The sequence below is a fragment of the Histoplasma capsulatum genome, genomic scaffold (assembly GCF_000149585.1).
Source record: "Histoplasma capsulatum NAm1 scaffold_1 genomic scaffold, whole genome shotgun sequence".
Lineage (NCBI taxonomy): Eukaryota > Fungi > Ascomycota > Eurotiomycetes > Onygenales > Ajellomycetaceae > Histoplasma > Histoplasma mississippiense.
The window spans coordinates 3,096,045-3,110,387 of NW_001813982.1; the positions used below are offsets into that span (position 1 = coordinate 3,096,045).

The window sequence follows — 14,343 nt, forward strand, 5'->3', positions numbered from 1 at the left end:
TCAAATACAGGCCAACTTGGCGGAAGTGCTTGGGGATTTTGCACCTAGCCACATCAGCTTCCCGTCACCTGATTTAGTGTGGCTTCCAAGCTTCTACTTGGACATAACGGTTTTCAATTCGCTCTTCTGATTGGAGGAGACCTTTGTTTCCTGTCCAGCATTCTTGCGTGAAGAAATATCAAAACCGCCTGCTTTCTTCCCGCCGGTTCAAATTGTGTGTTCGGGAATCTTCTTGCCGTGCACGTAACCCCATGCAGGATATTTGGGACCATAAGTGCACACGAAATGAAAATAAACCACAAGAATAATTAATTCCCGTCGATCCCGAGCCGATCCAGCCGACAAACTCAACTTCCTCGCTTCTGCGAAATATGGAAGCACAGAGTTTTCTTGCTAGGGGCTAGATGCCATCCGAATTGCATCCGCCCACCTCCACGCAAGGGCATCAAGATTTAACATCTGCCGGACGGGAGGTCTGACATAGTTCCTCAAAAATGGGCTGGATTGGTTCAGACACACAATGAAAGATCTTCGACGGCTAGGGAGAGGATTTGGCCTTATTGCTACCCTCTATTCAGAAGCCATCTAATGAGATCGACATTTTAATTGAGTTACGGAATCGCTTGTTATTGTTCTTTTTACGCCACCCTTCCCTCTCAAGCTCAAATCCATGCTCTACCTATTACTGTACCTATCTACTAATCAATTCCCCTGGCTCTAGAAAATAGAAAAGGTATTAGAGATATCACTACTAGGAACCGAAAAATAATTAAAATTAAAATTAAAACAACTTAATAATTGTTAGCTCCTCAGAATCAGAGTTTAGATATCCCACAGAGGCATCTATGTATTATTTTAGCTACTGATTGATGGTTAATTGTAACTAACTCGCGCGCACAGCACTGCTGAAATAAGTGTAGTCACGTGGCATTCTAGCGAGCACATTCTTTTATCGGACACAAGCACTCGAATGTCAAATCAAATCAACCCAATTTGGTGGAGAATGCTACATCGTGGTGACCCCATCATTTTGCTTTCTGAGATCTCGCTCCATATACCACTCATTTGTATAGACCGGATGTTAGGATGTGTGTGACTAGGTCTCTCAACCAATTCTACACAAATGTAGACAAGGAAAAAGAAACCTAGAGCTACAACCAGTTACTGTCCGTGGGCAGATCGACAACTAGGGATCAGACTGTGCCCTCCATCTATCTACCCCTATATTGCGTACAAGGTCCTTCCCGCCTCTTTTTGCACCCTCTTTTCTCTCAACGCTAGCATAGCATGCATAATGGAACATTTTCAACCTTACCACTCCTTCTCGACAGATTTTCACCGTCACCCCCTTTTCTATCCTAAAAAAGTAAAATATACCTACTAGTAAATCAACTTTCTATTATCTCACCTGTTCCCGTTCCATCCCGTGTAGCATACAGGCGCCATGGAAAGGTAATATGTACCTAAGCCAAGGTACCCCGAGTGCCATGGTACGGAATAGACTAGAACTAATATCGAATCTTTGACCAATATTCCGTGTTTCATTTCTTATTTGGTCATTCCAGAAGGAGCTTAGTAGTGGTAGGCTTCCTCAGTTAAAATTTGTCGACTAGTTACTGCGAGTGAAACAACACTTCTTTTTGAGCAAATAATACATTCCAAATATCCATCGAACTAGGCGCCTCTGTTCTTTCTACGGCGGCAAAACCGGCTTGTTTGCAAAATCTACGGAGTACCGTGTACCGTAACACAAGCATATGAGTAATGGCCAATCCATATAGACTTTGGCTCTGACTCCTGACCCTGGGAAGGTGGCTGGGAAAGGGTGGTAGGATGCAGGGGCTAGTTTGATACATGGTATTCAAATGTATAACATGATAAAGGTAGTATCTAATGTACTGTATGTACATACATGCCCTCAGAGTTCAGTTTCCCTTTTTCAAAAAATTTGTTTTAGAGGATGCAGACCTCAACCTTTGGAATAAGCAGCGATCTGGAGTAAAGTGCCATACATCAAATAAGCCCACATATATGCCCGACTATCAGGGGTATGCATGGTAAGTGTACGGCAAGCGGTTTTGATTTTCGTGGGTTTCACAGATATAATAAAGAACGCTGAAGCGGGTGAAGTTTCACATGGCAAAATAAGATTCAAGGATACGATCACCAGTGTCCGAGATAAGCGCACGCCTAAAATGTTAGCGGGTAATCCTTGAACACTTATAATTCCTCCTTGATGAGGGGTCAAGGAATTTACAGTTAATAATTAATTTTCGCTTCCTGTCTGTGAGGAGTTTCCTCTTCCAGCCCAATGGTGCACTCATCTGCTCGCCACAACATTGGAAGACTCCGTCCTCCTGAGTTGACTGTCAAGTTCACTGGGGTGACAAAGTGCAAGGCATTCTCAATATTTTGAATGGTGTCTGATAAAATATCAATTCGGCATGCCCCACAGTGTATGTACGAAACCGGCTTTGGACTGGGTACATGAGCTGCCATGTTCTGTATGCGCTCGATGGGGATTGGACGCCGGCTATGCCATTCCAAGGTTCTTTGGAATAATGCCTCGTGCACCAGAAAATAGGGCCAATGAGTTGGCCCACCCAACCTCGGATTTAGTTAGTATGTCAATCATATCTTCGGGACAAAATCCGTGTTCGAAATGGCTCTCCCACGTCTTCTGAGTAATTGATTTCGGGGAGCGGTGGAAATAATCGAGAGTAAATAATAGAGCCATCCATTTCATCGAAAAGAGGCTGAAAGAGTCAAGCGAGCACACTCTAGCCAACCGATCCTATGCCCATCTAGAACGTGGCGAAAAAGATTGCATACTGGGCTTTCCGGGTGGAGAACGGGAATGCCGGCCGTGTCTCTTTTTAAGTCGGGATGTTGCTGAGAATTATTGTGGTTTAAAACAAGCATCAAATAAATAAAGAGAAAAAAAATTAACAAAATTTCAAAGTTCTCTCTCTATACCCCTTTCAGCATGACGTCAGCCCAAAGTCGCTGGTAACATGGTTGGCCCGGAATTTGCGTTCAGGTTGTAGTTCAAGATTCCAAAGCAATGAATTGGATTTGGGTTTTCAGCCGGAATTCTTCCATCGGGGATCCAACTGCACTGAACGCTGGTCTTTTAAGTTGGACAGCGTCCACATGACAGCGAATTCCCTCCTCATTAGCCCCGATTAGACTTACTGTTTCTCAGAACCCGTGGTATAGAGTGATGTACGGATCAATTCGATGTTAGTTATATAACTATATATGATGGAACTAGTTTGAGTGCGGTTTAGTCGAGTGGAATGCTTGGCAGGAGTTTAGCAGGCGGCTCAAGTTCTTGGCAGAATCCTCCTCCGCGACCCGACATTCTGGATCTCTCAAGTCTCTCGCCGGTCGACATATCTTCCTTCGAGACTTTCTCCTTTTCCGCACTAGGTGGTGGGTTATGCTTATTGTGATGGGATCTAATGACCCCGAAAAAGTATCATCTGGGGGAGGCAACTTTTAACGACTTCAATTCGCCGCTCTGTTGGTGGGAAACATCAAAGTTGCGCCATCCCCATATCCAGATGATGGATAGTCGCGGCCAGATTTCTACAGTTCCCAACCACGACGTCATAGCCCTGGACCAGAACAACCAAGCACAGAGTTTTTTTTTTTGCTCAACCAAACTTCGAGGATATTCCGCACTTCCCTCGACCTGTGCATGTCATATATTGGTTTCCTGTCTCGGAATTTTTCCCGTCGTATGCAATTGCCCCTTTTTTGGGTCGATTTTATGTATTCATTTATTCAATAGCTGTTTTTTGTCGTTCTGCGTCCCTTTGGATCTTCAAATTCCTCCATTTCCACCCATACTCTTCTCCAGATCGGGTCTGGCTCTTGATGTATTGCTAAGATTCCCTCATGGCTTCGAATACCCAGGCGACTGCCCCATATACGATCCTAATCCTAGGCGGCGGCATTGCAGGCATTGCTTCCGCTCTCGCGCTGTCTAAAACCCTCACTCCTGTGCTTCCGAACCTCAAAATCATCATCTATGAGCTACGAGACGTTCCTTCAACTTCCGGTGGCGCGATCAACCTCACACCCGTCGCCCATAGGCACCTCGATCATTTAGGTGTGCTCGATGAGCTGCAATATTTGGGCCCTCAAGGGGGCGTGGAAGTGGACGAGATAGAGATTTTTTCCTCGCATAGTGGCAAAAAAATGGGAGCGGTTGACTTTGCAGGCAAAGACGGCAATGGCTATGGTGGTTATAAGGGTCGACGAATAATGCGCATTTGTCTCCATCTGGCTTTGATATCCGCCGTGGAGAAACGGAGTAATATTGAAATGATGTTCGGGAAAAAGGTTGTAGGCGGCATCGAGACGGACAAATGTGTCACAATTTATTTCGAGGATGGCACTTTTGCGAAAGGCGACTTGGCTTTGGGGTGCGACGGTGTGCATTCGGCTACGAGATCAACCATTGTTGATCCCGATAGAATATCGGAGTATACGGGGATTTCGTTTATTCAAGCCACGATAAAATCGGAGATAATAAGGTCGTCCAAGCACTTCAGCGTCACAGCGCTCAACAGATCGAGGCATGGGACGATGTTGACGACCTATTGCGATAGTGAAAAGGAAAATATGTTCGTGGCAGCATTGGCTGAAGTCGATGAGGCACGGTTGACCTATGAAATATGCAAATATCAGGCGTCGGATTCGTGGAAGACAAAGAGCACCGCGGTCATGATCTTGAGGGATGATATTCAGAATCGCTTCGGGAAATCAGCAATTCCGTGCATTCGCGAGATTGCAGAAAAATGCTGGGATTGGTTTCTGTATCCAGTGTATCAGATACATCCCGGAGGGAAATGGTATACGGAAAGGATCCTACTGTTAGGTGATGCAGCTCATGCTGTGCGTATACATATCTATTTATCCCTCTTCATCTCATCATCCACCTGCCCAAAAAATAAAAATTCAAAAAAAAAAAGATTTTCCGTTGGCAACATATATCAAACTAACTCTGGTTAATGATATTCTTGTTTCGCAGATGCCCCCCAAAGACGAGTCAGCCGCCTACGCCCTGGATGACGCCATCCTCTTCGCCCGCGTCCTGACAAAATACATCCACGAACCCCTCTCGGAAGCCTTCCGCATCTACGAATCCATCCGTCGTAAAACCATTGACCACGCATACAAAACCGCCTGTGAAAATTGGGCCCACAACAAAGATAGCGGCCGTCTCTCGAACCTGCTAGCGGAATGGATCACGCCCCTTAGTCTAATGCGGCAAAAGAAGAAAATTACAAGCGCGTGGGTATTTGATGCTATGAATGTTGATATATCCCCCCCGAACCCAGCGTCACGCCAATCAACGGCTTCAACAGTTCGTTGATGTTTTGGCTATATCCCCCGCTTGTCCTGTTTAATTTTAAATTTTTTTTCTAATTATTTTTTTTCCCCTTCTGGTTGGTTTCACATGCCCTTTTACCACCGGAAGAATGAAATAATTGCATCTCCCCCTACCTTTTGCATTCCTGCTACAAATAGGAGTGGTACTTGTTTATTATTCCACTTCCAATACACCTGTATGATACCATGTTTGTTTATATCCCCATCAGGGGGTATACATGAATATTCCATATGACTTTGTATTAATAGGGGTTAATATACACGTATGTCTTTCTATTTCTCCAGCTGGTAGTGATTTTTATAAGCCAATTCTCGCTAGAGAAAGCTAAGTTATTTGCACACAATGCCCTGGCCCGAGAGAAGCTGAAAAGGCCAATGGTTTATCCTGTTTCCGAAGAGATATATATCACTTTCGGGGACAACGCTCCGCTAATATGTAATCATTGCCCTCTACTATTTTGTACCAATGAGCGTGAACTGGGTCAACATGAGGAATCCGCGCCGTCACGATATGTCCCACCGGCCAAGACGATTTTGCACGCATCATTACCTCCTGTCAACTGGACGTTGAAGTTGGCCGGCGCTCCTACGAAAAAGGTCTTCGTGCCGCGTGCATATGCACTAGACATAGCTACGTGTACCTATGTGAACGCCAGTTAGGATGGATTTTAGCAATGAATTAACATGCCACTTCTCAATCCTCCTCAGTGTCATACATATAATAAATAAGAAGTGCCTTGAAGCAAGTGCTAACTCTCATATGTTCATCTTTTGTTTGCCCGATCCGCAGCTTTGGGGAAGTCATGCCAGAAACAATTTAAGATGGCATATAGAACTACGAAATACGGAGCTTAATCGGAGCTTTGCCAAGGGTTGAAAATTTCCCCGCCGCGATATAGAAATACTAGAATATTATATATATATATATATATATATATATATAGGCGCGCGCCTTATTCCTGCAAATGTAGGGAAGTTCAGATGCACAGCTTCTGGTGTCCATCATTTCTAGCTAGCAGAGGAGCGTCAACTTTTTCACTGACAGCAAAAAGTGGAAAGGCCTGCCTATCCATGGATAAGGCTACCGTGAAATGAGCTTGGTATGGTCCCTGAATGGCGTAACGGAGTCTAAGCGCGAGTACCAGCGGCTTCCCCTTCCTGAACCACCTAGTAAATTTGCCACATCACATCAAAATCGCCACTGAGGATCATAAGTATAGGAGGAATTGACTTCGATGGGGATGAGGCTAATAGATTAATTAAACCCGTAGCACTAATTTACAGAAAACCAGAACAATTTACTTAGGGCTGATAAGGGTAGGGGGTTGGGGTGGCGTGGAGCTGATCGAATGAGTATCATGAAACTTTATATAGGGGATTAAAAACGTCAAGGGAAGGAAAGAAGACTAGTACTAGTACAGACGAAAATGATCTTGTTCTAAAGAGCCTCCTTCGAGATCTACCATCCAAGATCTATCGGCGTGTGATCAAACAAAAAATTTAAGGAAAACAAACACCGAATTCTCCATAAACTGGTTGATGCCAAAGAGAGCTACATAACCTGATCATAGAATTAATGAAACATTTACCCGATTTCTAATTTAGGCTGTGGTTGATTTTTCGCCAGTGGAGGCCACGCCCTCCTTAGCGTTCGGCGCTGTCGAGGCGGGATTTGCCTGGATGGCCTGCGGTTGCTTTGTCTTCCGGATATCGACCCAACCCAGGCCCCAGCCAAACGCAAACGTGACTACGCCGGCCCCAATGCCAAGATACATGACATGGCTAATTGCCGTGGTGTAGCACTCAAGCGCGGCTGTGAGCTTATCGCCCGAAACGATGCTTCGGATTGATGTGACTCCGCTCCTGAGGATGATGTCTGGGTCGATGCCAATCTCATCGATGTGATTCTGGAGCTCCTTGAGCAGGCCGTTCGTGAAGATGGAATTGGCAGCAACAAGAAAGACAGCACCGCCCATGTTTTGACAAAAGATGATGATAGCCATGGCAATTGGGATCTGCGGAGGGGGGACAAGATTTTGGATGGCGATGTAGGGCTTTGGTTAAAATAAGGTTAGAACAAAAACATGATTTGGGATGTGGAGGAGATAGAATATCGGGGAAGTGGGCTCACCGCCGATGACATAGCACCGCTACCAACCCCATAGAGGATTTGATACCCAATCCATTTTGAGGGTGATGTCGTGGGTTTAATCATGGACATGAGGCCGTATCCAATAGCAACAGCTGCGCTTCCTCCCAGGCTCCAGGGAAGGTAATAACCCAAGATCTCAACTGCGAAACGTTAGTCTGATGACCGCTTTACAAAAGACGAAAGGGGATCACGAACTCATCATTCCAGAGAGCATGGTGAAAATGACTAAGCCTAATGTTGTTGGTAGTAGATGCACGCCGCTCATTATAGGCCTGTTGCCGAGCACAGTTTGGAAGTAAATAGCGAGGTAGTACTCAGCCACCAAAATGGCACCGAGAAGGAAAAATAGGTTACCCGCAGCAGACCACACAATGTGCTTTCTGATCATGGCAAATGGTAACATGGCGCCGTCCCCCTGGAAGTACTCCCAGACAAGGAAGAGGATAAAGGCAATAACAGCGCCAACCAGAAGACCGATAACTACAGAGCTATTCCATGGGTGCTCAGTACCGCCATATTGCAATCCAAGTAAAAACATGACCGCCGCAGGGCTAATGAGCATAAAGCCTAGAAGATCGAGAGATTTGACGGCGGTGCCAAGGACTTGCCTTGGTGGCAGCTTCGTGGTTGGTTCCGGTATCTTGACTAGGGCTAAGAGAAGGGCGAGAGCAGCACCAATGGGAAGGTTAATATAAAAACCTACAAGGAAATACAAGGATTAGCCATAAGATGATATTGACAAGAGTCATTGAGGAAGAAAAACGGCACAACCACTTACACCAACGCCAGGTAACATTCTGGGTAAATGTCCCGCCAATGATGGGACCCAAGGCGATACCGAGCTGGCCAAGCCCGAGGTTGATGCCCAGAAACTGGGCTTGTTTCCTGGCCGGGAGTACAGCTGAGATGATGGTTAGGGCGCCGTTTCCAATACCAGACGCGCCAGCACCGGCAATGGCTCTGCCGACAATGAACATGGGCGACGAGACAGCGGTGGCACAGATGACAGATCCAAGCTGGAAGATAAAGAAGAAACCGAGAAAGGACCACTGTCCCCAAATTAATTTAGTTTATTTTCGCTTTGGTCTCTATTTCTTAAGGAGCAAAATGACCTACCTTGATCTTAAAGTGGCTGTAGATCTTGCCTGTGAGAGGTTGGAGGGCGGAGTTGCCGAGCTGGTATGCGCCACCATACCATCCGATGTCGACTAAGGAGCTGAATTGCCGTGTGATAGCTGGGGCAGCGGTCGACACAACACACATGTCGAGAAAAATGAGAAAGTAGGCGATTGTGACAGGACCTAGGATAGACCATGAAGCTAGGCCTGTGGGAAACTTGTCATCCTCCGTGCCATTCTTCTTGGAGGCGATGTTATCGGAACCATCCTTTTTCAACATCACCAGCCTCCTCTGGCAGGGCCTTATCCGTATCAACCGATTTGTTGGAATCCGTCATAGTCGCAATCGTAGGCCGTGGTCGTGGTCGAGAGGTTATGTCACTGGAGCTGGCACTAACTCTCCCCATCCTGATGTGAAGAATAGTGTTGGTTGTCGGCACTAAAGAGACAAATGTAGAGTGCAGCCACTGGAAGTTATATAAACACTAAGATAACTGTATGACTTCATGGAGTAGGAAGTGAGCCAGAGCTGAGAACCGGGGCCGGAATCTTGTAGGGAGCAACCCCTTTGATAATTAGGGCTAGTTGCCGAAGGCCGGGCCGGAATCTTAAAATCCGGTCATGAGTCCTATCCCTATTGGTCGACCAAACAGGGGTAAGTGATTTCTGTGAAGTTCAAATGCGAAGCTTTATAATCACTGGAGGGTTTGAGGGAGCACAATTGGCTGTAGTTTTCAACAGAACAGCTCAGAATTTGGAGATCATTGTAGCCTAAAATGATAAATGTCCGACTGTTCATTACTGAAAGCTCCTTTTGCTAGGTAGATCTCGGTCGTGAGTGACGTGGAGCCTACAGCCATAATCCCACAATTATTCATCAATAATGTAAGTAACATGCGGCAATGGGTTAAGCGCAGATCGCCGCCAAAGCAGGGAAGTGAGGGTATACCTGGGCAAGACTAAACATTGTGTTAGATTCAAGATTGCATACCGTTCTCAATAGTACGGATGACATGGAACGCATACCTGTATTAGCATTACAAATATGTCAAGGCGCTACAGAGTAAAGCTCGTTTGACCTTCATAGTCCACGAAAAACTGATCCAGCCATGACGTGGGACTCATCAAGAATTCTGCATGATGGCCATGTGCTAACACATCTTTATCTGCTTCTGTAGCTGCTACTTGAGCCGTATCATCATCTGTTCTGCTTCCTGCTTTATCTCCTGATATTTTTGCTCTCCGTGCGTCTTCTTGTTGGGTTAGAGGTCCTCTCTCTTGATAAGTCGGCTGAAACTTGCGTAGACTGCTGGCCAGTTGCGTGAATATGCCGTCGGCTGACGCTGGCTGCTCGCCAGCTGCAGCTGCAGCGAGCTCTAGCCTGTCTGCCGTGCTGGATAGCAGCATGGGCAGATCAACAAGCCTGTGGATAGTGGCTAGATCCCAACCAGGCTCCCGGAGCGTGCTGAGTCTGTGCAAAGTAGCCAAGCACCGTGACAACTGAGTCCACTGGATAAAAGATACGCCAAGGAGACCGGGTAGCGAGATGGTCAGAAATGTTGACGTGTACGACTTGATCGCCAGTGCCGACTGCCACAGGCAAGAGATGCGCGTAGGCCCACATGTCGGGGGTGGTGAGTGAGTGGACTCCTGGGCATGGATGGACTCGATAATGCACATCTCCGTGTAATATGTCTGAGCGAGGATGACTATTCATTGGTGAGCAACGATCACTGAGTTGATTGTATTTCCAAATATATGGAAACCTTTACTGGCTTGAACACCTACTGAAATGCTGCTGAAATGCTGGGGGTATAGAAACCCTGAGCTCTTGAAGCTGCGCCATCGAGCGTTTGATGTATAAGAGAGCCTGCAATGAAAGACTATCCGGTGGGGGCTGGTCGGGGAGTTGAGCTCGCTCCCGGACCTGGGCGGCTTTCATAGCCAGCAGCTGCAGGCGGACCTGAATTGATAGAGCAGCATCAGAAGCAAATTCTGTGGCGGCGCTGTGGCCGCTAGCGATAATGGCAGCAAGGCTCTCATCCATCTGAGGTATCCATCGTGGGGCATCAATATGGGGGAAGTGGGCTGAGACGGTCGACCCAAGCACAAAGCAGCCCAGAATGGCTCGCTGGCATTCGAGGTAGAACTGGTTATCGGTCGCAACGGCACCGGTTGTCCCCGTCGTTATCTCCGGAGTCGCCATCCAGGTGCCGTTCACCTCATTCAAGCTGCCGTTTGTTTCGAAGGGGCGTACCGTGCGCGTGATTTCTGGTACTGCTTGGTCCAGAAACAGCAAACCCTTGAGTTGCAATGTAGCCACAGCCATGAGTCGAGAAAGACTGCAATAGCTGTGAAGATGCTCCCAACCCCACGCAATGTAGACAAGTAGACCTAGAAGTAGATCAACGGTTTGGTGTTGTGGTTGCTGCCTTTCTTGTTGAAGAAATGCCGTCTCGTAAAGCAACCGCTTCAGCTCGAAGGAGCTTGCCCTCTTGTCTTCAGTCGATACCGATGTCACGCAAACAATGGCACGGAACAGAAAAGGCCTATCTTGCCACAGCTGTTCTGCCGTGACGCGGGTTGGCAAATGAACGAAGGGGAAATGGTGTAGCATACGCGACCGAAACGTATCAAGAGAGATTGATGCAGTCGAAGGAGATACGACGGGTGACATGAATGCGCCTGATATAGCAGAGGACTGCGGGGTGTCGCGAGGCATGCTGTTCGCATTGTCCATCGCCCACCAAGAAGTAAAGACACCGTCAGCGTTGGTAGCGGCATCACTTTTGTTTTCGCCGATAAAAGCTGCGCGCAAGTCCTCTGAATTGCCACCCCCTTGGGTCCTCTGTGTGATCGCATCGTCCGGGGATGGAATGATGGGGGAGGTTTGTTGCTGGTGTGGTGATTGCCGCTGCTGCTCCTGCTGTTCCTGCGACCATCCATCGACTCTGTCGCCGTGGATGTCGACGTCCACGTTGACATTGCCCGTCTTAAGAAGCGAGACTAGGTGGCCTACGGTGCCCTCAAGCTGCGCGATACGTGCACTTGGAGAGTTTTGCTTTTTACCGTTGCGGCGATATAGAGGATCGGCGGGATGGCATTCGCGCTCAAGACGATGGCACCTTTCTCAGATATGTCTTCGTGAGTGTTCGCACGTTCAGGGTTTGCAAATAGGAAAAAGTGATCAAAACGCAACCCAGACGGACCTTTCGCACCCATTGCCCCCTGGCCGAGGAATACATTTGCATTTGGTCCTGAAGCAGTTTAGACATGCCTTACCGTAACGCAATGAACGGTCAGCAATTCGTTGCTTGGTGGCCATTTCCCGGCCAGTCGGGATTAGTTATTTGAGAGTGATACCACTCAATCCCTCGATAAATGGAAACGGCCTGAGGTTGAGCTCCAGCAGAGATTGTCGTCGATGTGTTTGGAAGAGACAAAACACCCATCCGGTTGCCCACGTTTACTCTCCACTTAGTCGGTTTTGGAGCGATTTTCCAGACGACTGGGAAATTCACACATCTCTCATTGGTCGATATTTATTTCATTACAACGAATATTATGCGAGGGAAGCCGTGCCGAATGGGAAAAGGCGAAAAAAAAGTAGTTAATCATTGTCCACGTTTGACGGCTGACAAATGGAAAAAGAAAGCAAATACAAGCAGTAACTTATGGCTTGCGCTGGAAGCTCTTTTCGTTTTCTTATTTTGTTTTATTTCTTTTTCTTCTTTTTGCTTTCACTTTCCTTTCTTCCATCTCATTCGTCCTCAGCGTCCTCAGGTGCACACGGGAAAACGTGCTGCAAGCCTGCAAAGTATGAGGAATATGGTTGGCGGGTAAGGCTACTAGTGATTTCCAGTCGATGACATCAACAGATTAGAATCCAGAGTATGTACTCCGTAGAGTGGAACAACAATGTTCTTTTTTGTGAGATTAGAGGTGTGCGTGCCTGAATTTTGTATTTGGCCCGGGAACATAACTTTCCTGGTATCTGGATCCTGGTGATATTTAGATCCCGATGGATTCGAAGCTTCTGAAAAGGCTCTGCGAACTTGTGAACATTTTCCCCAGTTGTTTGTCTGCCATTTCGTTGACATGCATGGAGCCTATTGCCAGAGTGTATGAGCAAATACTCAGTATGAGCGCCCAAAAGCAGCACAGGAGCATATATTGTATTTTGTGCTGGCTATTCACGCTAAGTACGCATGCCTCATTCCCATGAACTGGATGCGAATGATTAGTTAAGGCATTGCAAAACCATCAATCATCGTTTCGAGAACGACAGATGAGATGTGCTCCGTTGACTGCTCTCTTTTTTTGCCAGTTTTGTTGAAGTTACAAATTGCGAAAGGAAATTAAAGCATTGACCATGTATTCCTACGGTATTAATTAATAACTTGGCTGCTGTGCATATTCTTCTGAGAATGGGGATCGGTTCCTGTTCATCAGTATTAGTGAATAAGTAAATATACCTCGCATTCGAACGATCTCATCAATCCCCCAAAGTTTAAATAAAGAAAAGTGAATCTTGCAAAGGTGGTGACGTTCAGGGTTCTTCCGACTTACCCTCACAAATTCTGCTTCAAGAGAAGAGTGGCGAACTTGAGCTTCGTCCCTCTGCTAAACTCGCCTCAGCTAGCGTTGGCTGGTGGTGAATCCAGCGCCCTTATTGGCTTCTGCTGCCAGCTGTGTCAGCGGTAAGTTGCGGGATTGGATCGCTTTCTGTGGAGTTACATCGATCCCGTTTCTCGCTTCCACTTCAAATCTCACTTTTTTGAGCCAGATCTGAAGGAGTTGAAAGGCTTGGAAGCGGTTCAAGATGCGCCAATATCTACCAAGCAATTTTGCGAACCCTCTCATCTCCAGATAAATGGAATTGTTGGTGTTTGTTCCCTTTTGTATGGCTGCAGATGATAAATCGTATAATAACATTCTTCCTGTCACAACTCCCGCCTGTCTAGCAAGAGGCTTTTCCATGACATTCCAGAGCATGGCAATCAATTTAACATCCCCGAACCAGCTGCTGGGTGGTGTTGACAAGACGAGCCATTGCATGGCAAGAAGCTCTTTATAGCTTCTCACGTGTAGGCAACGTGCGACGCAAATGGTGTCCCGGCTCCAAGGTGAGTTAGCCCGCAACAAAAATGGATAACTATTTCTTCGTGCCAGTTAAGAAATGGGGGGTGACATTGAACGATACGCTGTTCATGCCCAGCGTAATGTAGCAACGGCGCGTTTGAGCATTTGGTGCTTGCCAGGCTTATTCTGGCGTTGACTTCGGGAGGTGACAAAAATCCACACGAGCTCCCAGTAACATGGGCGCTTGAAACCAAGCCTGTAAGGTATTGATTCTCGTGTATCAATACGTCATTTATCGACTGGCTGAACAAGACGTTACAGTGGTTAGAACGCTTAACCTGGGGCGGTCTGTCTTCAGACTCTGGAGTACATTTTGTGGCTGAGATCACTGTTTCTCAATGGAATCTTCTGAATTTTCCGTGGGGAGTGAAATTGCGGAGATATCCATTGGGAATAGTTATGCGTTTCCAACTTCTTGAAGTCAAGCTGTTCGAGCTCTCTCTTAACACAAAATACTTATGTGCTGCCCGGGGCGGCCTGGGAGGATAAGATCAAGCATGCCGGCCAGCCGTATGTATGCTCCTGGGC

General features: G+C 46.8%; 3 protein-coding genes across 3 annotated transcripts; 1 reads left to right on the plus strand and 2 right to left on the minus strand.

Annotated features, from left to right (window-relative positions):
• Positions 1-3,903: 3,903 nt before the first annotated feature.
• On the plus strand, positions 3,904-5,386 carry HCAG_00896 (predicted protein; the record flags this gene model as incomplete). The annotated part of the gene is made up of 2 exons (XM_001543800.1): positions 3,904-4,905; positions 5,042-5,386. 2 exons carry the CDS (start codon positions 3,904-3,906, stop codon positions 5,384-5,386), a joined length of 1,347 nt encoding a protein of 448 aa, XP_001543850.1.
• Positions 5,387-7,004: 1,618 nt separating this feature from the next.
• Positions 7,005-8,953, minus strand: HCAG_00897 (conserved hypothetical protein; the record flags this gene model as incomplete). The annotated part of the gene is made up of 5 exons (XM_001543801.1): positions 7,005-7,457; positions 7,535-7,695; positions 7,751-8,254; positions 8,334-8,604; positions 8,672-8,953. The coding sequence occupies 5 exons, from the start codon at positions 8,951-8,953 to the stop codon at positions 7,005-7,007; spliced, it is 1,671 nt and encodes a 556-aa protein (XP_001543851.1).
• A 776-nt stretch (positions 8,954-9,729) lies between these two features.
• On the minus strand, positions 9,730-11,895 carry HCAG_00898 (predicted protein; the record flags this gene model as incomplete). Its single annotated transcript, XM_001543802.1, has 3 exons — positions 9,730-10,382; positions 10,462-11,802; positions 11,883-11,895. The coding sequence occupies 3 exons, from the start codon at positions 11,893-11,895 to the stop codon at positions 9,730-9,732; spliced, it is 2,007 nt and encodes a 668-aa protein (XP_001543852.1).
• Between the last annotated feature and the right edge of the window lie 2,448 nt (positions 11,896-14,343).